At 42.8% G+C, this 27,466-nt stretch overlaps 1 protein-coding gene across 1 annotated transcript in view; it reads left to right on the forward strand.

Annotated features, from left to right (window-relative positions):
• Positions 1 to 27,466, forward strand: part of Dipk1a (divergent protein kinase domain 1A) — an 82,426-nt gene that overhangs the window by 38,401 nt on the left and 16,559 nt on the right. The window contains exon 2 of the mRNA XM_087908753.1: positions 25,637 to 25,771. Within this exon, the coding sequence (XP_087764879.1) occupies positions 25,637 to 25,771 (135 nt within the window). The remainder of the gene's footprint in view (positions 1 to 25,636; positions 25,772 to 27,466) is intronic.

The raw sequence follows: 27,466 nt of genomic DNA on the forward strand, positions 1-27,466 counted from the left end.
CAAAGTTTTATATCTAATTTACCTTTTTATCATAAGTAAGGAAAATATAATTATCTAGTCTTCAACTCTGTGAAAGACTCTAGAAGGATATAATATTACCTGAGTAAACAGGAAGTGCATAGCAAGCGATTTCCAAAAATTTAGATAAATGGCAGAAACAGCTGACTGGACAGTCACCCAAGTTTACTCTGTCATGTTAGGGCATTTATCCCTGACCTACAGGCCCATCCTGCTGGTCCAGTTCAGACAGTTACTGTCAGCCGTAGAGTAAAGGGCACTTTCTTTGCCCATATGGACATCTTTCACCATAAAGAAAATAAACTTCATGTGGAGTTTCTTCAATGTCCATTATCTTCTCTGAAGTATTTGGTGCTACCAGGAGCAGACATGTCTCACTGTCATGAAAAGCCTTAGTTATTAAACATATTAAATGCCATATTCTGTAGGTCTTTGAAGTGTTTGAAGACCATATCTCTATCTAAATATATCTGTTTATGACCTTGAAAACATACCTAATATATCTATAAATTTGGCTATTATAAATGACTGTTAATCTGTATTTCTTAATTATATATTACATAAGCTGCATAAACATAATACCCTAAACAAGAGTAGAAAATACATACAGTATAACAAAATTAACTTTATGTTTGTATCAAGATAATAAAATCCATACCAATGTAAAAGATTTTTGAGATGAATAGTTTTTTTCAATTAAAGTAGATTTAATAATCTATCTTTTAATCCTATCATTTCTATATCATATACCCCTTTTTTTCCCTTAGAAAGAGATCTTTGGTCCATGCAGTGGTGGCACATGCCTTTAATCCCAGTACTTGGGAGGCAGAGGCAGGCAGATGTCAATAAATTCTAGGCCAATCTGACCTAAAAAGCGAGTTCCAGGACAGCAAGGATTGTTACACAGAGAAATCCTGTCTCAAAAAAAAAAAGAAAGAAAGAAAGAAAGAAAGGAAGGAAGGAAGAAAAAGACCTATAGTTTTTTTATTATTACCAATAACAACTTATAACCAACCCTCCTTAAATGATAATAAATATCCATAATCTATTTTTTGAGAATGTGACTGTCATTCTCCAGACTACTTCCTTTGTGGGTGCTGTTATCTTTGAACCCTGAGAAAATTTAGGATATTGGTTAAGTCTTGGCTGTAGTATTCTGTAAGGCTGGATCACCAAGTCTGTCTGTTTTTATTGGTATCTGGTTCCTAAAAATATATAAACTTTTGAAGGTAAATGTATATCTGTATTAATACAAGTATAGACTGTGCACATCAGCCAAAGATGATCCTTTTGTTTTATGTTTGAGCATGTAAAAATATGTTACATATTTTATAGTTTTTTAAATTCATTTATTTTATGTGCATTAGTGTTTTGCCTGCATGTATGTGTGAGGGTGTCAGATCTTGGAGTTACAAACAGTTGTGAGCTGCCATGTGGGTGTTGTGAATTGAACCCAGGTTCTCTGAAAGAGCAGTCAGTGCTCTTAACCATTGAGCCATCTCTCCAGCCCACGTGTTTTGTAGTTATTCTAGGTTTATTTCTTTATATCTGTGGTTAGGATTTCAGGGGGTCTTCCTCTATCAAACCTGATCGTCTTTAACCTTGAACAAATCCACAGCCTCTCATTTCCTGTGGAAATAAAAGCATAATCTCTTCCCTAAAGTAAAATATATTTTGACTTCCATTTTGAAGTCACAACATTTTTAAAAATATATAGGTTGGTTTAATCAAACAGCATTGATAATCAAATGTCTCTTAGCAGCTGTTGCTCCTTCCTTAGCAGTCAAAAATTTCAAAGACAGCACAATAACATACAGTATCCAGACTCTGTGTATTTTCCATCTTTATGTGGTTTTTCTTATATTACTTTATTCTCTTTTTAAGGACTTTATTTTATTATTTTAAAACTACATATTTTATTTTAATGACTGTTTATTCCTTCTCTCCCAAGCCTATGTATATTTTTAAACACACGGTAACCCATTTAGAGGTTTTCTCCATCTGAATCTGTCTTTACTGCATATTTGGAACCTTTTTTGTCTGCATGAGCAAAACCCTAAACCCCGCCGTGCAGTGCAGCTTGAGATGCCTCTCTGTACTGTGGCCTTGTGAGACCTGTGGGAACCCACTCTACAGCTTAGCCCATTGTACCTCAACCAGCATGAGAGACACAGGACCAGGAAGTTGCGTATGGCTCTGTTATATATTTAGAACTTTTAAAAAGCTTTTTCAGGTTTTATGTGTATGTATGTGGCCCTGAATATTGGGCATCATTTATTGTCAGGAGTTCCAGTCCCACCGACCAGTTCTCAAATAACTGACACAAAGGCTTAACATTAATTACAAATGCTTGGCTGATAGCTCAGGCTTGTTACTAGGTAACTCTCCCACCCCCCACCCCCTTTTTCAAGACAGGATTTCTCTGTAGCTTTGGAGTCTGTTCTGAACTAGCTCTTATAGACCAGACTGGCCTCGAACTCACAGAGATCTGCCTTCTGAGTGCTGGGATTAAAGGTGTGCACCACCACCACCCAGCCATGAGCCACCACTGCCCGACCGCTAACTCTTGCATTTTAATTGACCCATATTTCTTATCTATGCTTTGCCATGTTGCTTGGAAACTTTTCTTAGCACAGCATGTCCAGTTTGCTTCTACTCCTTCTTTCTCCCAGCCTTCTCAGTTTGGCCATTCTGCTTATACCTCCTGCCTGGCTGCTGGCCAGTCAGCCCTTTATTAACCAATGAGAATAATATATATTCACGGTGTGCAGAAGATTATTCCACAGCAGGCACATGCCTGCAATCCCAGCACGTAGAGGCTGAGGCAGGAAGAAGACTGGTACCAGTTTCAGGCCAGTATGGGTTTAGGGTGAGCCCCTGCCTCCAGCAAACAAACACAAGAAAACATCAAGGGGAGGAGGGACAGGGGACAGGAAGGCAAAAATGGTACCGAATGCCTGAATCTTGGTAAGTTTTAAAACTGGGCATTTGGCATACAGAATCTCATTGTACCATTCTTTGTACTTTATATGGGTTTGAAGCTTTCTGTAATCAAAAGAAGGACAAGTAAAGCCTATAGTAGGACAGAATTTGATCCATAAAGTCTCTTTCTGTTGAAGTCAGTTAGATATAGGTTTGTCTGTTACTCAGAAACATTTCAGACACCATACTGCTGCTTACAGGAGGTTGTTTGTTTAGGACAAGTTCTTTTTTTTTTTTCTTCTTCTTCTTCTTTTTTTTTTTTTTGAGACAAGGTTTCTCTGTGTAGCCCTGGCTGTCCTAGAACTCCTTCTGTAGACCAGGCTGGCCTCTAACTTAGAGATCCACTTGCCTCTGCCTCCCAAATGATGTGATTAAAGGTGTGTGCCACCACCGCCCGCCCTTTTTTAAAAAAAATTATTTTTATTTTATATACTTCTGTGTTTTGCCTACATGTATGTCTGTGTGAAACATACACCTGGAACTGAAGTTACAGACAGCTGTGAGCCGTCATGCGGGTGCTGGGAATTGAACCCAGGTCCTCTGGAAGAGCAGCCAGTGCTCCTAACTGTTGAGCCGTCTCACCAGCCGCTGGAAGGAATTCTTATGTATTGAAGTTGTGCTCATACACCATCCGGCTGTGGATTAGAGCAGGGGTTCCACCTTCACATGCAGTGCAGGTCAGGTCTACAGTGGCCCAAATGCACCACTGGCAGCTTCTCTGTCGAGCTCACATAACAGCTTGGAACCTATAAAACTTACAGATGGGCTATTGAGACGGCTCAGTGGGTGAAAGCACCTGCCATCGGTCCTGATGGCCTGAGTTCAATTCCTGGAGCCCACACAGTAGGAGAGAGCCGACTCCCTTAAGCTGCTCTCTAAGTGAATAGCATGGCTCTAGGGAAAGGAGACACCATGAGGATTTACAGGAAGAGCAACTCTCTGAAGTCTATTTATCGTAATAACTATAAGAAAAAAACCTAAACTTTTTTTTAGTTGATTCAGGTAGACATAGCCTTTCTGGAATTTATTAAAAGAACAAGCAACTAGAGCACGGAAATGAAAAGGGCAGTGAGTACAGAGAGTTGGAGGTAAACCTGACATGCAGCTTTAGTACAAAGTATAAGTTACAGGAGGCAGAGTTCATTCTGCATCAGTGTGCACAGTAGCAGTGATATAGAAAACACATTTAAGAAATTGCTTTTTTTTTTTTTAAATCAGAGGACAAATAGAGGACATGGCAGCTGAGGGAGTGATAGTGGCTGCAGGTGACAGACTTTTCAAGAACTGAATGTAAGAGTTGTGAGTCTGCAGAGATGACTCAGTGGTTGAGAGCACTGGCTGCTCTTCCAGAGGACCCGGGTTCAATTCCCACCACCCACATGGCGGCTCACAACTGTCTGTGTGGCTCCAGTTCCAGAGAATCTGACACCCTCACACAGACACACATGCAGGCAAAACACCAGTGCACATAAAATGAAATGAAAATCTTTAAAACAAAAAAAAAGAGTTGTGAGGCTAAAAGGTTATGACTAAAGACTATGGCATGTAGCTGCGTTTTTGCAGGACAGTAAGACAAACAAAGAAGTGTGTTTGACTGAGAGACAGCTGAAGATGAACCTAAGAATAGAGTCCGTGTTGGGAAAGATCTACGGACTTCAGGACTGCCAGGAGGGGGAGAGCCATCGAGTTCTTTTTGTTTTTATTTTTAGTTTGTTTTGTTTTTCAAGACAGGGTTTCTTTGTGAAGCCCTGGCTGTCCTGGAACTCTCTTTGTAGCCCAGGCTGTCCTCACACTCATAGAGATCCGCCTGCCTCTGTCTCCCAAATGCTAACATTAAAGGCGTGCTCCACCATTGCCCGGCCCCATCAAGTTCTTAGTAAACATTTGCCCAGCCACAGAGTTGAACCAAGTCCACTGATGAATCTGCAGAAGTGTTTACCAAATTGGCATCTGGGTTAAATTCAAGTGCAGTTTCCTCCTGGTTGGTTGTTCCCCTGGGATCAGATTGTATAATTAGGCACAAACAAGTCATCTGGAAAATGCGCTCCCTCAGGCCTGGCTAACCACAAGATTCAGAAGTTCAGTTAAGTGAGAGCGTAGTAGAGCCATGTTAAACAAAACAAAACAGAAAAAGTTTAAAAACAAAACAAAAACACTGAAAGGAAATAACCCAGGCTGGGCTCTTCCCTTTTTTTAAACTTTATCTTTTTAAATTTAATTTTTAAATTTCATGTGTATGAATGTATGTGTGCCACATAACACAGTGCCCATAGAGGTCAGAAGAAGGTGTTAGATCTTCTGAAACTGGAAATACAGGTGGTTGTAAGCCACCGTGTGGTTCTGAGAACTAACTAGACCCAAGCGTTTTTCAAGAGCACCAAGTGCTCTCAACTAAGGAGGCATTCCTGAGCCCAGGGTTGAAGTTACAGGTACCATGTTCAGGCCCCAAAGATAAACATCTTTAGGTTTGAAATGCTTTTTCTGCTTTATTTTTTTATGGGGGTGGTGGTGAGGACGATGGAAACAAACTGAGGGCCTTGAGCTTGCTGAATGTGAGCTGCAGTGTCACATCAGCCCTGGCTTAAGTTGTGTTTTCAAGTAGGCAAGATGAACATGAGAGCTTACTGCTCCTCTGCAGAAACCCGTCAGCCCGCTTGTAATGGAAGCACAGGCTGCTGACCGACAAGCCTTGTGCTGCTCTAATCAATTGTGCTCTGGGAACTCAGAATAGAACTCTGTTCCTTGCCTTGAGCATTTTATAGATCACTTGCTCAGTGTCTTTCTTTCTTGTGCTTTTAATAGATGGCTTATTGCGGTCCTCAGTCACTGCCCCACTTGAAGTAGACAGGGTCGCCATACCTGCCAAGTCCCCTCTAGCTCTCCCAGTACCGTTTCTCTGTGGTGTCTGGAGAAAAAGCAGAAATCTGAAAGTCTTGATGACTCTGGGCAGGTGTGTGTTCCCTGTCAACTCTGGGTTACGTAAGTGTCTACTAATGTGCCTTCCTGGTGCGGGGGTGGTTACTCATCAGTTAAGACTCAAGTGTGTTCCCAGAACCCATGTTGGGCAGGTTCACAACACCGTCTGCTGCAGGGGATCCAGCACCCTTTTCTGGTCTCCACGGGTACCCTACACATGTGCCCGTATCAACATATATACACATGAATAAAGATACACTTTTTAAAATGTACCTTTATGGGGGAGCCTATGACCTGTGCAGGCTGGGACCTTTAATGGTGCCTTCAATTACAGATGGCACCAGGAGTTTCTTTTATGTACAACTCCTGATCAGAAATCATCTCTTAACTCTGCACTTTGCTTTTACTTTCTGCCCAGCCCTGAGGAGCTATCCTTTCTAGACTGCTGTCAGCCTTGAGACATCCTGCTCAAGGCAATACCTCCTCGTGCATCTTTGTTTTCTTAGATGCCGCTGTTCTATCCTCAAGGGCGCTTAAGGTAAAGCAGCTTGAAATGGGCAGTGGTGGCACAGGCCTTTAAAACTAGCACTTGGGAAACAGAGGCAGGAGGATCTCTGTGAGTTCCAGGCCAGCCTGGTCTGCAGAGGGCTACACAGAGAAACCCTGTCTCAAAAAAAAAAAAAAAAAAGCAATAAGTATAGTGGTTGTCTTCGTATTGCCCCTCCCAAGTGTACACCACCCTCCCTCACCTCACACGACCCTACCTAACTTCAAAATTTTGGTTTAGCTTTTGCACATTATATTTTCTGTATATGTCTGCTAGATTTAATCTGATGTACTCACCTTTGAGAATATCATTTTTCTTCCATGCTCTTTTTCAGGCAAGAAATTGTCTTCTTCCCTGAAAATTTCACAATTTATCAGCCTAGAGTGTTTTTCTGTAGCACTTGAAAAATGGAACACAGAACTGCTTTCTCAACACAATTGCCAGGCTCTTGAGGACCAAAATAGTGCCTCATTCTATTCTTAGGCAATTTAGGACAAGCAACCTGGGATTTTTTCAAAAATTGTTTTTAAGAAGTATCAGTAACAACAGCAAGTCATCGTTAGTCTCCCGGTAGTGAAACTCTGGCTTCCTCTAAACCTTCCAGGAATGGCTCAGATCTGCCTTCCACTTCTCCGGGCTACTTTGTGTTCTGTGAATGTTTTTCTCTCCGTCACCGCGCCCTACACCCCTTCCTTCCTTTGCACGCTGGCGACTTTGTAGAAGCTGCCACTCCCGTGCTCAGATGCACGATGTGTTGTGAGCCTGGTTCTTTCGCTGGTCGGTTTAAGCAGTGTTACTGCTTTGCCGCTCCAACACACCCCACCATCTTGATCCCTGGCTTTGTGCTAGAGTTTACTCCCTGGGAGTACAGCTCTTTCCTGGGAAGACACTTAGTTCTTACCACAAATTGTCCCCTCCGTTCAGATTGCCATCTAAGACTGAATTCTGTGACCATCTCCTCTGTCACCTCCAGCTACACAGTTTCTGTAGAGATCCTGTCCTGAACATGGTTTTTAGTATGTGCTTTTGTAGTTATGTTTTTATATCCCATCTGAACTGTAAGCTCTCTAAAGGAAAGACCTATGTCTCATGCAGAGTTTCAGACTGGCCCCTTACGCCATTTGTGCCACAGTAGGTTTGGCTTAAATAATACATTATTTTAATTGATAGTAGTCTTCCTTCAGATGAGAATTTTGTGTTGAATTGTCTAATATGGCTTTTTTTATTTTAAGGTTGATGTTAAATCAATTTATCAAACACTCAGTGAGTTCCTTTGTATCCTAATTACCACCTATATGTATGTAAAGAATGGCTCCTCCTCTAAGGTCCAGGTAAACTGGGTCGTTATAGCTGTCTACTTGATACAACCTAGAAAGAACTGAGGAAAGTTTTAATGGGAAATTATCTAGATCAGGTTGTCCTTGGGCATGCCTGTGGGGATTGTTTGATTGTTACTTGGTGGTGAAAGACCCAACTTGTGGGTTGTACCATTTCATGGGCAAGGCCCCATGCTGTGTGAAGAAAGTTGCCTACATAAGCAGAAGCACAGACAGAATGGCTCTTTTCTCTCTGTTCTTGACTGTAGATGTGATGGGACAAGCTCAAGTTCCCGTCCTACCCTCTCCTGTTTCCCTTCCCCTTCTGCTGATCCCCTTTCTCTTCCCAAGTAGTCCTTGTCTACGTTCATCTCTCTTTTTCTGGGCTGATCATCCCGTGAGTTTAAGTAGGGTTATTTACAGGAACACGGACAACTTACCAGTGGTTACAATAGCAAACAAACATCTGCCCTTCCCACCAGCAACCACTGACTGCCTATAGATCCTCAGAGACGGAGAACTTTATGAGCCACAGTGTTGTTAAGCCTAGTCCGTGCATCTTGTTCAGATAATTGCCGCCACTGCCGCTGCTGCTGGTTCAAGAGTGCAGTGGTCGTCTCATGCCCAGAAAATAGTCTGTAAGAGTCCATCTCTTCCTCTACTCTTGCCTTCTTTCTGCCTCCTTTTCTGTGTGGTTCTCTGAACCTTGGAGAGGGTGAAGTAGTTGCCCCATTTAGGACTGAGGAGTTACTTCTCGGAACATTGACTAGTTACGAATCTCTGCAATAACCACTGCCTACTAAAAAGGAAGTTTCTTTGATATGGGCATAAGCATTAATATTTAGAATGCAATCATGCATACCCATGATGTCCATTTACCAAACAGCAGTAGCTTCTCCACTATGGTCTATGACCTTTTCAGACATGGGTTTTTGACTAGGTTTACAGTGCTAAACATGAATTCCTTTCTGTGGAGCAGGTATTAAATACGATCATAAAGTGATTGGTTCTTCCTACAAGATTCCTGCCCCTGTTACCCCAGCGAGCACATCTTGTCTGAAGTTGGTGCCCAGAATCCATTGTTGAGGAAGACTTGATGACAATTCTACCATAGCAGCCTGTATAGAACTGTAGCATAAATTCTAATTGGTCTTAATAATGAAAACCCGGAGTCAGCTATTAGGGGTGGAAGCTGAAGGATCAGAGAAGCAGAGCGGCCAATCACTAGAGTTTTCACCACTACCAATGCTCAGACCAAAGGGGCGATCCTGTCTCTATGAATCCTCCACTGTATCTGTATCTGAGCTCCTGTCTCCTCTTGCCTTAAATTCCTCTCTCCACCCAGCCATATCGCGCCTGTCTCCACCTCCCTAGTGCTGGGATTAAAGGCAGGGGATCCCAAGTGCTGGGATCACCTTTGTGTGAGCTCTGTTTCTCTTTTAGAAAGATTCAATCCTGTGTAGCCCAGGGTGGCCTTGAACTAACAGAGATCCAACTACCTCTGTCTCCTAAATCCTGGGATTAAAGGTGTATACCACCACTGCCTGGCCTCCATGGCCTCTAGTGGCTTAGCTCTGCAATCTGAACTTCAGGCAAGCTTTATTTGTTAGATTACAAACAAAATATCACCACATAGAACTTCTAGCAACCTGCATATCACCTTCTAGAACTATAAAAGCTATGGCTGCGGTTTTTGTATTGTTTACATAAAATGAGTTCCTAGATGGACCTGCTGGGATGTTCTTCCAAACCCAGCACCCGAGACACCTGGGAAACTGATCCTTAAGAATTTCCAGTTCCAGTCATCTCAAAAAAAGGGGGAGGAAGACTTTTCTGTATTTCTGCTAAGCTACTCCCAGAGCGCACTGGGACTGTCATCTCCTCTGTCTCTCGCTCTCAGAAACACCACGTGTGCTCTTTTCTCAAGGAGAGCACGGCATATTATCCTCTAGTCTTACATTACCAGCACCCCCTGTTCGAATCTCCTTTCTTCTATCAGCCATGAGAATCTCGCTAAGACTTTGATCATCAAATACATTTTACACTTAGATAAACATAAATTCAGGAGAAGTATGCTTTAGTCACCCCCCAAACAGGAAGACTCACTTTCCCCTTTTTTTGTATACTTTATAATTTTTTTTTCAAGACAGGGTTTCTCTGTACCTTTGGAGCCTGTTCTGGAACTAGCTCTTATAGACCAGGCTGGCCTCAAACTCGAAGAGATCTGCCTGCCTCTGCCTCCTGAGTGCTGGGATTAAAGATGTGCGCTACCACCACCCAGAAAAATGTTCATTTTTTTACAGCGAGCTTTTGCAATTTTTATAATTAAAAGGTAGATATGGATCTATTTGGAAAAAATAAAATTCAGTAATAATAGCACTGTAGTGCTATTTTAGCCCATTTAATTACCCTATCCTTATACATGCTTCCACACCGCCCCTGATGCTACTACTTAACAACACTGTGAAGCAGTGCTGAAAATTTGTTTGAAGAGCAAGAGTCATAAAAAAAAAATGTTTGTGTTGAGTCAAAATGGAAGTCCAGGTGCACATGGGCAAGCTCTATATAGTCATCCTTCACTCAGCTCCATCTGTGTGTACGATGGAGCTGCTCTGCTCCATCCCACTCTGCTCTGCACCCTGCTCTGTCCTACCAGGTCTTGGAAATGATTTCCTGTGTGAGTCTGAGAGACCCTCCTGCGTTGGACAGCTGTAAAGAGCTGGTATCATCTCTAACCCTCACTGCATGTCCAAGACTGACCTCATGTATAACTCGAGAACCATTCTAATTCTGGTACGAATATGTGCACAGAGGCTGTGCAGACACTGATGCGGACAGAATGACAGCAGAGGGGCCCAGGGCTGCTGTTCCTGATGAGACCCCACTGTGCACTGGAAGGTGATAAGGTTGCTTCACAAATGGAAAAAGTAGAATGGAGATCTCCACGAGGAGGCCAAGCCATTTTTTGTTTCCCTGTGGCTCCCCCAGCATCCTTGACTGGCATTAACCCACCAGACTCTTAAGTTCAGTGAATCACTTCAACAGTGTCCTTGTGCCTTAAGTCAGGAAAATCCCCTCCCACAGAGTAACAGAGTTGGGTATTGTGTATTATGGGGTTTTTGTGTCTACGTATATTTTTTAATTGTTGTTTTTGTTACTGTTTTTTATTTTATTTTATGTGCATTGGTGTGAGGATGTCAGATCACTGGATTAATGGACAGTTGTTTTAGCTGCCATGTGGGTACTAGGAATTGAACCCACGTCCTCTGGAAGACCAGTCAGTGCTCTTAGCTGCTGAGCCATCTCTCCATCATTGCTGTGGGACAATGGTTTTACCCTATAAGCATTTGTTTCTTGTATTTGTTTAATAAAAAGCTGATTGGCCTAGTCTCTCAGGCTCTTTTTATTAACTCTTTCTTACATCATACATTAACCCATTATTCTTGTCTCTGCTAGCCATGTGACTCGGTTCCTTATTCAGTGACGCAGTCACATCTTGCTTCCTCTGCGTCTGGGTCACAACTATAGACGCAGAATCCTCTTCCCAGAATTCTCCTATTCTCATTGCCCTGCCTCTACTTCCTGCCTGGCTACTGACCAATCAACATTTTATTAAACAAGTACAAGAAACAAATGTTTACAGGGAACCATTGTCCCACAGCGCATCGTGTCTTTATTTGTTTATTTTGTTCTGAAATTAAAGCTATGCAAAATAGAAAAATGCTCATGTTGTTTGACTTGTAAACTATTGTTAGAAGTCAGCCTAAGAGAATAATTAAAAAGAATCAAGCAAAAATCTGTGTATATTCTTGCCTACACACAGCCAAGTGGAGGAAATAAAAGTTAAGAAATAAAAAGAGTTAGGTAAATAATAATCACTTGGCTGGATGGAGTATCATTGCTGTATTGAACACCATTGTTAAAAACCAGGCTAACATCGTTTGCAATGCAGAAAGAATGCACACTGATTACAGTTGTCTGTAAAGTAAATTGCATTTGGATAGCCAGAAAAGCAAATGGATAATGAAAACCACTCTTCTAGTATAATAGAATTATAGACACATTTTTAAATATTACTGGTTTTCAGTGTCTAAAACAGGGGGAAAAAATCTAGAGTTTCAGATTGTCAGTTAATTCAGATTATTGTTGTCCTGGGAGATTTGAGTAAAAAAAAGAAAACTCTGGAATCTGAGCCCTTACTCTTTTCATCCTTGGCCCAAATAATTATGCCCTAGGAATAAAGGAAACCTCTACTTTGTTACAGAGTTAATAAAAACAAACATGCTTGGGATTATGATACTAGAATGGCCTTCTGGGGAAGCCATTAAGACAAACTAGAAGTTCCTCGCCACTCCGGCCCTAACAACCACCCATCCACTTTGTGTCTCCCTGGATTTCCCTGTTTGAGACATTCCATCTGAATGGAAATCATACGCTGTGTAGCCTTTGAATCTGGTTTCTTTCATGTGTCTAATGCTTTCAAGGTTCACCCTTGAGGTATGCACCAGGACTCCAGAGTCTCTTGTGGCCCAGGCTGACTTTGAACTTACTATGTCGCTGAGGAGGGTGAACTTTAAACGTTGATCCTTCTTTGCCTTTTGAGTGCTGGGATCGTAGGCATGTGCCTGCCTTGGATCCAGGCCCTGGGTGTGCTAGGCAGACACTCTGCTAAGCTCCATCCGCATCCTTTCATTCCTTTATGATCAAGTAATAGCCCATCGAATGGGACAGCGTACTGTTTATCTGCTCGCCAGTTGATAGGCATTTGGATCGTTTCCAGTTTTTGCTATTATAAGTAATGCCGCTATGAACACTTGGAACATGTCCAAATTCTTGTGTGGACATTTATTTTCAGTTCTTCTGACTGTATACCCAGAGATGGAACTGCTGGGTCATGTGCTGAGTTCCTCTTTAACCTTTTGAGGAACTGCCAGGTTGCGTTCCAGAGCAGCCTCTCCAGTCACTTCTGCCAGCAGTGTGCAAGTCTGATGTCTTTTGTCATCGCTTCCAGTCCCAGTGCAGTACTTGCTTTGTGGTAAACAGTGAGTAGATGCCAAACTTCTTATTGATGTCCCCACATCAGGAAAAACTGAAGTAAGTGAAAGGGGGGAGCATTTCTTCTCAGACCTTCAGTAGGTAACTGAAACCTCAGATAGTGTTAAAACTCTGGACATGGCCGCAGTTTGTATACGGCTTGTCCCCTAAGTTTCATGTACTGGAAGCGCGGTTCCCACTGTACCAGCATGGAGTCAGCAGAACGACAATGTTGATATTTATTTATTTTTATCTGTATTAGGATTTGAAGAAAGATGTAGTTCAAAGAAAATAAGCAGAGCAGAGCAATATAAAGAGCTCTGCCAGGGTAAGGCTGGGGAGCAGGGTTACAGCCTCTGGTACGTACTGTATTCTACCCTGTTACAAGCCTTTGAGAGGAGCGTACTGTATTCTACCCTGTCACAAGCCTTTGAGAGGAGCATACTGTATTCTACCCTGTCACAAGCCTTTGAGAGGAGCATACTGTATTCTACCCTGTCACAAGCCTTTGAGAGGAGCGTACTGTATTCTACCCTGTCACAAGTCTTTGAGAGGAGCGTGGAGTGGGCTTGAAGGTTCAAGCAAGTGAAACCCTGGTGCAGATACCTAATACATTGTGATGCTTTTAGAATTACTTTTACGGGCTAGCGAGATAGTTTAGTGGTTAAGAGCACTTGTGGTTTTTGCAGAGTGCCAGGGTTTGGTTCCTAGTACCCACGTGGTGATTCAGTAATCTGAAATTCCAGTTTCAGGAAATCTGACACCTTCTTCTGACCTCACATGGGCACCATTGGTATCCATGCAGACAGAACACTCATGCACATAAAATTAAAAACTTCCAAACAACTTAAGAACTTTCTCTCTCTTTTATAAAAAAAAAAAAAAATTACTTGCTGCTGGGCAGTGGTGGTGCATGCCTTTAATCCCAGCACTGAGAAGCAGAGGCAGGTGGATCTTTGTGAATTGGAGGCCGGCCTGGTCTGTAAAGTGAGTTCCAGGACAGCCAGGACTGTTACACAGAGAAACCCTTTCTTGGGGGGGGGGGGAGTGGTAAAACCCTGAAAGGGATGGACAAACGCTAAAAAGAAATCCCATAGCTCAGAAAATGAAAAATAGTTATTCTAATTCACAAATTAGAATTCTCTGCTTGAACGGTTAAATCCCGTAATTCAACAATCTGAACAGCATCCAGCAAAAAGGAGGAAAAAGAAAAAAGGGACGGATGTAGGTTCAGTGTCCGCGTACATAGTATAAGAGGCCATGCCCCAGTAGGTGGGTAACCACAAGCTGCAGGTCTTCCTACAGCAAAACCCCTCTGCAAAATAGTTTTGCAATTACTTTAAAAGCTGAACATGTAAATGTCACATGGCCAGCAATTATACTTTGGTTTATTTATTCCAGGGAAATTAAAACTTGTTTTGACACAGAAGTTTGTATATAAACATTGATAGCAGATCTGTGTCTCTTCAGAGGGAAAGCATAAACAAGCTCCAGCGTGTGGTGTGGGACACCACTGCATAAACAAGCTCCAGCGCGTGGTGTGGGACAGGACCTATGGGGGCAGGACCAGATCTCTGGTGCTCACGTTTCTCAGGCCGGCTCACCCGCACGCGCACAAATAGAGCTAGCTTCAACATACTGCCCAGATGAGGTGCAGGGCCTGCTTTCCTGGGTGTTGAAGGGGAGGGTCAGCTCCCTCTCCATTCCTACTGAGTTATAGTTTATGTACAGTGAACTGTTTTAATATCCAGTTGTATAGTCTGACCAATTTAGACAAGTACATTCATAGAATAATGTTGACATGTCCATCTTCTTAAAAATCTCTCATGTGACCCCGTCAGTTACCCCCACAAAGCATCCACTCTACTGATTTTAAGAAATGTTTAATACAATTTTTAAATTAATAACATCCCAGAATAAAACACAAAGCAGTATTTTAAAGCTTAAAAGTAGGGAGAGGGTATTGGGAGAGGGCTCATTTAGTATAAAATCAGTAGATACACAGACCCCGCACCTTAGGGTTTCCATTGCTGTGAAAAGACACCATGACCACAGCAACTCTTATAGAGGTTTAGTTCTTTATCATCATGGTGGGAATTGTGATGGCATGCAGGCAGACGTGGTGCTGGAGAAGGAGCTAAGAGCCCTAAGTCTTGACTTGCAATAGGAAGTCCCACTGGGCATGGCTTAAGCATATATAAGACCTCAAAGCCCACCTGTACAGTGACACACTTCCTCCAGTTAGACCACACCTACTCCAACAAGGCCACACTTCCTAATAGTGCCACTCCCTTTGGGGGCCATTTTCTTTAAGAACCACACCTACATTAAATAAATAAGATATGGAGCTGGGGGTGTAGCTGTTGGTAGAATACTTGCCTAACAAGCAGTGCTCACCTGTAATCTCAGCATTAGGGAGGCACAATCAGGAAGATTAGAAATTCAAGGTTATCATTGAAGGCTAGCAGAGGACACTTTCAGTTTTGAGACAAAGTCTCACAGTGACCGTGAAGCTCACTGATTTGGCATGGCTAACTGGCCAGCAAACTCCTGGGGTACTTTTCTCTACCCTCAGCACTGGGGTTACATGTGCACACAGCCATGTCCAGCTTTTATATGGGGATTGGGGTTCTAACCCGGTCCTCAGACTTGTTCAGCAGGTGCTTTCATTCACTGCCCCGTATTTCCGTCCCCTTGATTTTAAAATCCTCCGGTATCTTTTACCTATTGGACACATGCTGCATATTTAAGAATTTTGCAGCAATTCATATTTAATGTTTATGTTATCTGTTACCTTAATTAAGAATCATAGATAATTCTATCAATGTATTTTTCATGAGAGATTCGGCGTAGTTATTTTCAGCATTCCCTGAAGGGCCAGCTAAAGCCTTCCTACTGCCTGAGCTCTCGTGTTGTGATAAGTAATTACCAATGTGAAGGAGACACAGCTCTCAAAATGTCTCCCTACTTTTTAAGTTTACTCCTAAGTAAGCATTGTTGGGATCAGAAAAATTGTCATTTTTCTTTAAGAACTTTCTTTAGGTTTTATTTTAGCTTTCTTTAGAATTTGAGAATTGAGAAGGCAATTTTGGATTAACACCTGTCTTAGAAATTCCACAATTAAAGAGGGCCATCTATTTGTATGGTTTGAAATGTTTTCAAAATGATTTTGTGTTTGTTTTGTTAGCATCTCGGTGTATAGCTCTGGCTGCCCCAGTCTACATGTGAAATAGACTAGGCTAGCCCCCAGCACACAGAGATCTCCCCTTCCTAAGTGGTGTGATTAAAGGTGTGTCTCCTATGCCGTACTAAAATTATTTTATCATTACAAGCTGATGTTCTTCTTGTTGTTGTTTTCTCTATGGAGTCCTGGCATTCCTAGAAATAATTCTGTAGTTTGAGGCTGGCCTCAAACTCAGAGATCCACCTGCCTCTGCCTCCTGAGTGCTAGAATTAAAGGCATGTGCCACCATGCCCAGCTTGCAAACTTTTTAAGATTCATTTTTATTGTTTTTAATTATGTATGTGTCTGTTTGTATTGCCCACTGAGGCCAGTGTCAGATGAGGCCAGTGAAGTGTCAGATCCCGGGAGCTGGAGTTTTAGGTTCTTGAGGGAACCAAACTGAGGTCCTCTGCAAGAGTAGTATGTGCTCTTAAACTACTGAGCAATCTTTTTAGCCCTATAACTGATTTTTTTAGTCTATTCTAAGAACTACTGCCACTATGAACGTTTTTCTACAAATGTCAAAATAGGTAAATGTGAATGATATTCACTCAACTCTGAAGAGACTGCAAACAGACAAGGTCATTTATAGTTTTATCCACGGATTCCTTTAACCTAAAGGCCCAGCTTAGATTCCTCTGCATTTTCACTATTGTAGGTCAAGCACAAAGAATTCAGCCTTGGCAGATCTTAAGATAAGCCATGTTGACCTAGGTCGACCCTCCTTGCCTTCTTTGCGATAGTTTCCTAGATACAGCCCTGGCATACTCTACATTTCAGAAGTCCCAGGGAGGAATCTATGAGGTCTACTTAGTGTCCACCTAACCTCAGTGTGCCTGGACTTTTGTCAGGTCTCATGCTAAAATTTCAAAGACCATATTTTAAAATGAGCCATTGTCAAATGAAACTGAAGCTGTCTGTAGAACTGGGTTCTGAGCCGAGTAAAATAAGTACATTTGAAAATCAGTGAGTGTTCATTTTTACAAGCTTTTGGGGAACTTAGTATTGTGTTTCAAATTATGTTGTTTTAAACCTCTTAAAACTGCAAAGCTTTTGAACTAGAAATGTCACTTATGAAATCTTCTCTGAAGAAATAATGAGATACTCAGGCAAAGATTTCTGTATCTCATAGGCTGTGAAGGAGAGCAGTTACAGGTCCTGAAGCCAGGGTGCCTCCATTCAAATTCAGGGCCTCTTACTTAGAACCACCATGATTTGCTCAGCCCTTCTGTGTTTCTCAGTGTTTCTATCTGTAAAATGAGGAACAGTTCCCACCTTGTAGAGTTCTCGTAAGAGAGAAATGGTGGCCCCTCAGTCAGTCAGTTACCACGGCAGCATGTGCGGTACCATCCCCCAAACTCCGTGGCGTACATGTGCTTGTTTCTCCTTCACACATCCACATACGTGATAGTCTCTGCTGAGCTTGCCCCTAGGGTGTAGGTATAGTTCATGTAGACTATGGTGTCACTTATTTAGGGGTCCGTAAACAACCAGGGCTTTGTTTTTCTCCTGGCAAATCCCACTGGACAGTCTGTACCACATCCACTGACAAACGCTTGTCAAAGCACATCCCAGGCTGAACCAACATCCATGAGGCAGAGGAGAGAATGAATCTTCCAGACAGTATGAGGTCAGCAGATCCTCTCTGTAATGATCAGATGGTTTGCAAACATTGGCTTTGCTGGCCATGTGGTCTCCACTGTCACAGGAGAGAAGCTGCCTTAGTTAGCACACCGATGAATAGGGTGGTGGCGGCTGTAAATTTAATAAATTCATGTCTATAAAAGCAGGTGGCACCTTGACTCGTGGGCCAGTTTTCTAACCGTTGGCTAATTTATTCTAGTGGCTCAGAAATCTTAAGAGGATTAAATAAATTAACATATTTAAAGTGTTTATTGGTTCCAGATGTGGAACAGTAGCAAATATTGATCATCATTACTAGTATTGCTTTTGTTACTATAGCAAATATTGGAAATAATTAATGCCCAAAAGTACAGATAGGGTCAAATACGTTATGGCACACCCATGCTTTAAAAGGTTATGCACTCATTTAGATTTCGATACTATTTAAAAATTACTAAGGGGAGGGGTTGGCTCAGTGATTAAGAGTATTTGCCGTGCAACCATAAGGACATGAATTCTAATTCCTGGAGCCCAAATAAAAACCTGGGCATGGTTTCACTCTTGGAACCCCAGTCGTAGCTAAGACAGGAGAACAGAGACAAGAGGATTATTGGGGCTTGATTGCTTTAGCCTAGCTCCAGGCTCAGTGAGATACCCTGTCTCAAGGGAATAAAGCAGAGTGTGACGGAACAAGACACTGTCTTCCTCTGGCCTCTGCTTAGGCAGGCATGCGTGCGCACATGTGCGCGCACGCACACACACACAAATACCCACAAATGCAAGCTCATACACTACACAAACAGACACATACCCTAAAGAAATACAAAACATTTTTTTATTAGTCTAGGGGAGAGCCAGAAAGATTGCTAGTGGTTAAGAGTCCTCCGGGTCTTCCAGAGGACCCAGTTTGTGTCACACAGTTCACCTCATCAGAGGGCTCACAGTTTCCTGTAACTCCAGGGGATCCAACACCCTCCTCTGCATCCAGGCATGGGGGGTGGTCCCTGCAGGTGTCACACAGGGAAGCAAACCACATGAAGAGATAAGAATGAAAACCTGGTGTGGTGTGACTTTGCCAAACTGGGTCAGCCTTCAGGGAGTCCAATGCCAGGTGGTTCATTGCCAGCATATTTAAACATAGCACAGTTTGAGAAAAGGTTTCTGTAGGAGTTCCTTCTGTTTGTGTGTTGCTTTCATTGGTTAATGAATAAAGAAACTGCCTTGGCCTAGTTGATAGGGCAGAACTTAGGTAGGCAGGGGAGATAGAACTTAATTCTGGAAGAAAGAAGGCAGAGTCAGAGAGACACCATGGAGCCACCAGAATCAGACATGCTGAATCTTTCCTGGTAAGCCACTGCCACGTGGCAATACATAGATTAATAGAAATGGGCCAAATCAAGGTGTAAGAGTTAGCCAATAAGATGTTAGAGCTAATAAGCCAAGCAGTGATTTAATGAATACAGTTTCTGTGTGGTTATTTCAGGGCTAAGTTAGCTGGGTGACCGGGAAGAACAAGCGGGCCCTCTCCTAGTAACAGGTTTCCAGGCAACCGTCAGTCCAGTTCCACGTGCACAGTAAAGCTTAGGGTGTGTCTACATGGAGACTCCTTTACAGAGAACATGCCTAGAATCTTGGGGGTCTCTGTCCGATGGCACAGAGGTCAGCAGACCAGAAAGTGTCTGTGACATCTACCCTACAGATAGGTAATGGTCTCGGGAGGGAAGGGCAGCAGCCCACGGGGACAGCACCCCTCACTGGCTCTCAGATTATTCCAGCAGGGACTCCTTTTGGACTGTAGCCCTGACCATCCAGTCATCCTTTCGTGGACACTATGGCAGAATAATGGTGCTCAGAGGTGACCTGCCTCCCACTCCTCTGGCTGCCTGAACATCCAGACATACACACTTGCTTCTCTTTGAAGGAAAGAGATTATGCTGCAGTGTTTAACTGCCCTGGGTCTAGAAATCATGAAGACTGTCAAGGGAACCTTCAGAATCTATCAGAACTCTTTTTTAATCTTGCAGAAATATTGACAGTTAAGTGAATTTTTGGGTGGAGGGGTTGCACATTGCACAGGTGTGTATGTAGAGTTCAGAGGTGGCCTTGGTAATCATTCCCTATGAGTAGTTCACCTTGTTTTTTGAGATGAGTTGTCTCACTGGGGCCTGGACCTTAGTAGTTAGGCTACCCTGATTGGCCAGCTGAGCCCTAGGATCCTCTAGTGTCTGCCTCCCCAGGGCTAGTATTACACTTGTGCCTTTTTCCTCACCACTCCGTCCTGCCTTTCTAACCCTCTCAGAGGGGCTGCTGGTCTACAAAGCTGGCCCCTTAGTGAGCCACACCTCCTGGCAGTTGTGCCCATATGTAATTCTCCCCTTCCTTTCTTCCTCAGCTGGTCTTGTATAACTGAAAGAATGGTGCAGACATGGTGTAGCTGCAGGCCCGGTGTGGCTACAGACGTGGTGTAGCTGCAGACGCGGTATAGCTGCAGGCACAATGCAGCTGCAGACACAGTGCGGATGCAGATGTGGTATAGATGCAGGCACAGTGTAGCTGCAGGTGCAGTGTGGCTGCAGGCACGGTGCGGCTGCAGGCACAGTGCGGCTGCAGACACGATGTATGTGTAGACACGGTGTAATATGCAGACACAGTGTAGCCGCAAACACAGTGTAGTTTCAGGCATGGTTTATATGCAAGCACGATGTAGGTGTAGACACGGTGTTGATGCAGACACGGTATAGGTGCAGGCACGGTGTAGCAGCAGGCACGGTGTAAGTGCAGACATGGTATAGCTGCAGACACTGTGTGGCTGCAGACATGGTGTAGCTTCCACCTAGACGTTTTAGAGCAGGACTCAGGAAAATCATCTCTCATGTAAGAACTCCTTTAATCCCAGTAGTCTGGAGGAAAAGGCAGGTAGATCTCTTCAGTTTGAGGCCAGCTAGGTCTATATAGTCAGTTCTAGAACAGGTAGCTACATAGACCCTGTCTTAAAAACAAAACCAACAAAAAAATCTTTAGATTTGTTGTAAGATAAATTATCAATGTGGTGTCAGCAATAGTTTAAAAAAAGAAATAAATTTCTGCTTTTTAAAATCTCTCCAGGGTTTTGTGGGATTTTCTGTTCTGCCTTGTATTTATCTGGGAGGTGGGCACATGTATGTGCATGTCCCCCTCATGCACGCCATCTGTGTGGAGGTCATAAAATGGCTTGTGGGAGGGAGCACATTTTCTCTTTCTGTCGTATGGGTTCTAGGGCTTGAACTCAGGTCAGGGGCAGGCTTGGTGGGAAGCCTCCCTCCACCCCCACTTTATATTTCTTTTGTGTGGATGACTGTTTTACCCACACATCTGCACACCACTTGCACACAGTGCCTGCAAAGGTCAGAAAAGGGTGTTGGATCCCCAGACAACAGAAGTTACAGATGGTTGTTACTCACTGTGTGGGTTCTGGGACTTGAACTTGGATCATCTGAAGAGCAGCCAGTTCTCTTAACCTCTGAGCCATCTTTTCAGCACCTTGCCTTTGTCTTTGAGACAGATCTCATGTCCCCCAGGCTGGCCCCAAACTTGCTATATAGCTAGCTGAGTTTTCTTTGAACTTCTGTTCTTCCTGTCTTTACCTCTCCAGTGCTAGGATTACGGACTTGCTGGGGATGCACCTACACCACTGTTCTCTAGTGTGGGTTTGACAGAGAAAGGTTGTTTATCAAGTGCATATTTTCCATCTTCAGTGACTTGTATTTACAAATAAAAGATTGATGATTAGTCTTACCAATTGGTAAGAATCCCATTAAAGGCTAATCAAAAATAAAATGATAGTGTCATACAAATTTGACGTCTTGGGCTGGGTGATGCTTGGGGGAGTGTCTTAGTTAAGGTTTCCTTTGCTGTGAAGAAAAACCATGACTACAGCATCTCTTATAAAGGAAAACATTTAATTGGGGCTCGCTTACAGTTTCAGAGGTTTAGCCCGTTATCATCGTGGTAGGTCACAGCGGCAGGCAGGCAGACATGGTGCTGGAGAAGGAGCAGAGAGTTCTGCATCTTAATCTGCAGGCAGCAGGAGCAACTGTGTTCTACTGAGAGTAGCTTGAGCACAGCAGACCTCAAAGCCTACTCCCTCCACAACACACTTCTGCAACAAAGCCACACCTCCTAATAGCGTCACTTTCAAACCACCACAGGGAGGAAATTAGTATCCATCATAGCATGTTTAAATATATTCCTGGACACTACCCATGAGAAACCAGCAGCAAACCACAGTCTGAGACCGAATGTCTCCAGATGTCACCAAGTGTCTTGCTAGGGGGCCATACTGACACAGTTGGGAATTGCTGTCCTGTGTGTTTTCTAAGACTGTTTTGCTTTACAAGAGCATAGTTTGGAATAAAGCAGTGTTCCATTAGGAGCTAAGAACAAAATCAGCTAATAAAAAACCTGCTAGGACATAACTCTAAACAGTTAAGCATAAACAGAAATTTCAGGCTGTATTTCCTAATGAAAGGCTAGATTGTCTAGGTAGCTGTTGTACAATAGACTACTAGAAACGTTTTAGCAAATGCCACCTGGGGAAAATAAAATTAGTTAATAGAGGTGTAATTTATAGTGTTTCTTCCTTCAGTTATCATTTTACAGCGGGAGGCTGCAGATCTGCAGATTTTAAGGTCATTGCACCACTTTGTATACATAAGAAGCAATTTTCCATAGCGTGCTGGATAAAGATGTGTTTTGCTTCTTAGGTCGTGATGTCTATAATAGGTGATGCCCAGCACCCTGCTGGGGACATCATTAATCTGACTTCCTTTACAACATGCTTGGCCTTTTGTGTGTGTGAAGCACTCATGGGCTACCTCAGCTCCCGGAACATATGTCAGGGTGTGTGGGAAAATACAGCTCACGGAGAGAGAAGAACCATCTTTTCACACCATGGGCATTCTGTCGTTCTTCCGGTTGTCCGTTGTCTCACAAGTATCAATGGTTCTTTGTGGGGTTTGGAGGTTAGTTTGGTGATAGAATGCTTGTCTAGGAAACACAGAACCCGGGTCTGGTCCCCATCACTGGAAACATTAGAATAGAGGAGAGGGAAGGGAGAGCTTGCTGGCAGAATGGCTTAGCTAGTACAGGTGCCCGTTGCCAAACTAAGGACCTGAATTCAATCCCTGGAACCCACATGGTGGTTCTCTCTCTCTCTCCTACTTGGGAAAATGTAGAAAAAGGAAAACCTTTGGCTTGTCACAAAGACAGTTTTCTCTTTGTTTCATTTTGGTTTGTTCTCAGGCAGGCCGTCACTGTGTAGCCCTCGTTGGTCTAGAACTCTCCACGTTGACCAACTCTCCACGCTGGCCTTGAACTCAGAGATCAGACTGCCTCTGCCTCCCAGGTACTGAGATTAAATTATGTTCCATCAATCCAGGCCTTCAAATTTGATTTTTTTTCAATATTTTTTGAAATTAAAATTTTACCATTTTCCTCTTCCCTTACCAGCAGCTCTTCCCATGTACACCACCCCCTCAAACTCATGACCTCTTTTTCTTTAATTGTACGTACATATATAATATATTCCTAAATATAAGTATACAAATACAACCCACTCCATCTGTATAATGTTACATGTATGAATATGATTTCAGGGTTTAACATGTGGTATTGTGGATGACCCTGGGGAAGACTTTATCCCGCTCAGCATTGCCTGCAGGTCTTCCTCCAGGTTGTGGTCTGTGAGCGTCCCCCTTCCGTGTTAGCATGTCTGTCGGTGGTGTTCGTATCCTCCTTTGTTCTTTGGGGTTTGGGGTTTTGGTTTTGAGGTGGGGTTGTTGTTGTTTTGTTTAGTTTTTTTGAGACAGGATTTCTCTGTGCAGCTCTGACTGTCCTGGAACTCAGTCTGTAGACCAGCCTGGCCTCAAACTCAGAGATCCTCCTGCCTCCGTCTCCCAAGTGCTGGGATTAAAGGCGTGCGTCACCACCACCCAGTTTATTTTTTGTTTGTTTTACCATTTTTTCATTTGAGTCAGAACTCTAAAAAGATTTCTATATTATAGTCATTTGTTGTGTTTCAATATTTTTCTCTTTGTTAGTTTCTCCTTATCTTGCTTTTTACCCCTTGTGGTTGAAGAAATGACTTCCTCGTGTTGCAGAGTTTCCCACAGCCTCAAACTGTCACTTGCTTCAGATTCTACCTCTGTCTCCACTGTTTCCTGTGGACTGGTGAGTGCAGCTAGAGGCTTTGCTCAGATCCAGATCCTGGCTTTTCTTTGGCAGGGTAGAGAAGGCTGCAGCCAGGGACAGCATTGTTGGGCTCTCGCACCATGACTTGAGATGGACTTTAGCTGGTGTTCATTAGTATTTGCTCTGTCCACAACAGGGTGCTTACTTTGCAGGCATGTATCTTTAATCTTGGTGGAGTCTCATCATGTTAGCCCATGCCGGTCTATCGCTGGTGATCAGACTTCTGTTAGGGCCAGGTAATCGCAAAAGGTTTTTAGACGGACCCCTTGGTCCTATTGTGCTGCATGTGGTTTAGCTTTTTTATGAATTCACCTAGAGCTACATAAAAATATTTTGCATTAAAGGGTCTTTTGTACTGAGCAGCAGTGTGGTTTTTTAATCTCGGCACTCTGGAGGCAGAGACAGGCGGATCTTTGTGAGTTTGAGGCCAGCCTGGTCTACAGAGTGAGTTCCAGGACAGCCAGGGCTACACAGAGAAATCCTGTCTTCAAAAACAAACAAACAAAACGCTCTTTTATATTTAGTAATAAAATTCAAAAACCTACCATCTAACTGAATTATTTGTACTCAGGCTTTTGGTACTGGGGTTTTCACCGTGCGTGAGAACGCACAGGGACAGATCTGTGTCAGAGCTTGGTTTCCCTCTGGACTCCTGTCTTCTGCAGGTGCACCTTGGCTCTTTCATCTCTCCCTGCTCTCTCTTCATGCTCACGGTGCTGACAGTGTTCTACTGTTCCCCAAGTGTGAGAAACTGGCTCGGGGTGGTAGCAGCAAAGCTAGCTCTCATTGTGTGTGTGCGTCTTTAATTTATTCTGCTCAGTTCTCTCTGTAGACCTCAGTTCTACTGTTTATTAAACGAAACCACTGGAATTCTTGATCTGAAAAGAAAATACCAGGCGATGTTGACCGACTGCCGCATTTGAAGATTAGCGGCTTGCTCTGTGCCTGGTGCAGAAAGGCCCCAACAGCTGCGATTGGATATCAGAGCAAAGAGGATGCTATTGTGTGGCTTTACTCATTGGCACGCGAGGAGTCATCTATGCTTTTCTTTTCATTTTCCTTTTTTGTTTGTTTGTTTTCCTTTTTTTGAGACAGAATCTTAAAATGACCTTGAACTTCTGATTCTCTGCTTCACCTCCCAAGTGCTGGGCTCACAAGCGCACACCACCATACCTGGCTAAGTCATTCTTCTTGTTGTCATTCTTCTTTGTTTTTCAAGACAGAGTTTCTCTGTGTGGTCATGGCTGTCATGGAACTCACTCCGTAGATCAGGCTGGCTTTCAACTCACAGAGATCCACCTGCCTCTGCCCCTGAGTGCTGGGATTAAAGGTGTATGCCACCACTGGCTGGCTAAAACATCTTATTATTACTATGTTTAGTCATAAAGACCTTTAAAATTCTCATCTGAAGCAGTGTTTGGTCAGTTTCTAATAAACAGAAATTGTAGATCTCATTTCCTGGTCTCAGTGGTGCTGTGCGCTGTGCTAAGTAAGAAGCTCTGGCGGTGGTATTTGAAAAGCTGTACATCCTAAAGAGTATTTTGTTCCCCTTTCCTTGGTAAGACTGGGGAACTTACTTTTCTAAGACCGGTGTTGTTTGGGTTCCTTGAAAATGTGCTTTGTTGTAGACGCGCCATATGAAAGCTTTGACGTGCTTTGAGCTTCTCTAAGCTAGCAGAGTGCCCTGTTCCAGGACAACCAGTGCCGGCTCGCTGCTGAACGAGTGACTTTTGTGTCCTTCCCTTGCAGGCTCGTCTCTCGTACATGCGGGTGAAGTATCTTTTCTTTTCCTGGTTGGTGGTTTTTGTTGGAAGCTGGATCATATATGTGCAGTATTCAACCTATACAGAGCTATGCAGAGGGAAGGACTGTAAGAAGATCATAGTAAGTATTTTAAAGTTTTTAGCGTTTTGAAAACCTCCTGTAACCAATAGAGTTACTATGTAAGGACTGACTAATGTCTTCAACAGTAAAGGCAATTTGATATTATACTTGTACTGACCTTCCTAACTTATTGATAAATTCAGTACTTAGAATTCTAAAAACATAATACAGGAAAGTCAGTGTACCAGTGTGGAAACAATCTCACTACAGAAAAGAATTTTGTTTTAGTTTTCAAATGTATTTGAAATTTGGGTTATTATGTATCAGATTTTTAGAAAATGTTTAGGATATAAGTGTGGTATGTATAGACTTTCTAGAATACTTTTATTTTTGCTTGTTTTTGAGAAATGTTTCTCTGTGTATCCCTGGATGTCCTAGAACTCGCTCTGTAGACTAGGCTGGCCTTGAACTCAGAGATGTGTAGGGATGTTTTGTTTGTGATCTAACAAGTAAAACTTGGCTGAAGATCAGAGTGCAGAGCTAAACCACTAGTTAGCCATAGAGGCCAGACAGTGGTGGCTCACACCTTTAATCTCAGTACTTGGGAGTCACAGGCCTTTAATCCCAGCACTAGGAAGATGGAGACAGGAGTAATAGGTATGACTGGGCGGAGAGAGGAATATAAGGCAGGTGGAAACAGGAACTCGGATGCAGTCTGAGGATTAGTAGAGAGTCCCATAAAAACAGAACAAAACAAAATATATATATGGTTCTGAAGTAAATATTTTGATATATATTGAAAGGTATTATAGAAAATAAGGCGTTAACTTAGTCAAACCTCCATTACTTAAAATAAGAGTGTTCCATAACCAGCAAATACTGCTATTAATCTTGAACTGATAAAATCAACCGCCCCTTCAGTGTGAGCATTGGTAGAGATAAAAGGCCTCTCGAGTGCCTGGCTGCACGCTTTTCTGAACTTTCAACTTTCATCCCTAATATCTGACTCCAGATTTTTATTTATTAATACCAATTAGAATTCATGCAACAGTGATGTGCATTCCTCTGCCTCCCAAGTGCTAGAATTAAGGATGTGGGCCACCACACCCATTTTAGGGTACATATTTTTAACAAATGGAGTCTTTTCAAACATGAAATTTTATCTAAAGGGTATATATTTATCACTTATTTTTTCTCCTAATGATTCAATATATTTTATAAAAGTCATTTTATCAGTTCAAGATTAATAGCAGTATTTACTGGCTGTGGAGCACTCTTATTTTAAATACTTGAGGTTTGACTAAGTTAACTCCTTATTTTCTACTAATACCTTTCAATATATATCAAAACACTAATTTCAGAACCATATATTTATTTTTGTTTTGTTCTATTTGTGTGGGACTTATGCTTAAACCAAGGACCTAAGGGATCCAAGCAGGTGCTTACCTCCAAACCATACCCATCTCATAAAACTGCAAAATATCTAGAGTGTGTGCGTATGCATGCACATGCATGTTTGTGTGTACATGAGAGAACATGCATGTGTGTGTACGTGTGTGTGTGTGTGTGTAAGCGTGCAGCTTTGAATGTCAGAGGACAGCTTTCAGTTCTCTTCCTCCTCCGTGTTCCTGTTTCTGCCACTGCTCTCCGCTGTGCTGTCTGTGTGAGCTGATTCTCCTTGTCTTCTCCTCGCTTACCTAGGAGTGCTCAGGTAACAGATGTGTGAGCTGCCGCATCTGGGATTGAACTCAGATC

The sequence above is a fragment of the Myodes glareolus genome, chromosome 8 (genome assembly GCF_982192425.1).
Source record: "Myodes glareolus chromosome 8, mMyoGla1.1, whole genome shotgun sequence".
In the NCBI taxonomy this organism is placed as follows: domain Eukaryota; kingdom Metazoa; phylum Chordata; class Mammalia; order Rodentia; family Cricetidae; genus Myodes; species Myodes glareolus.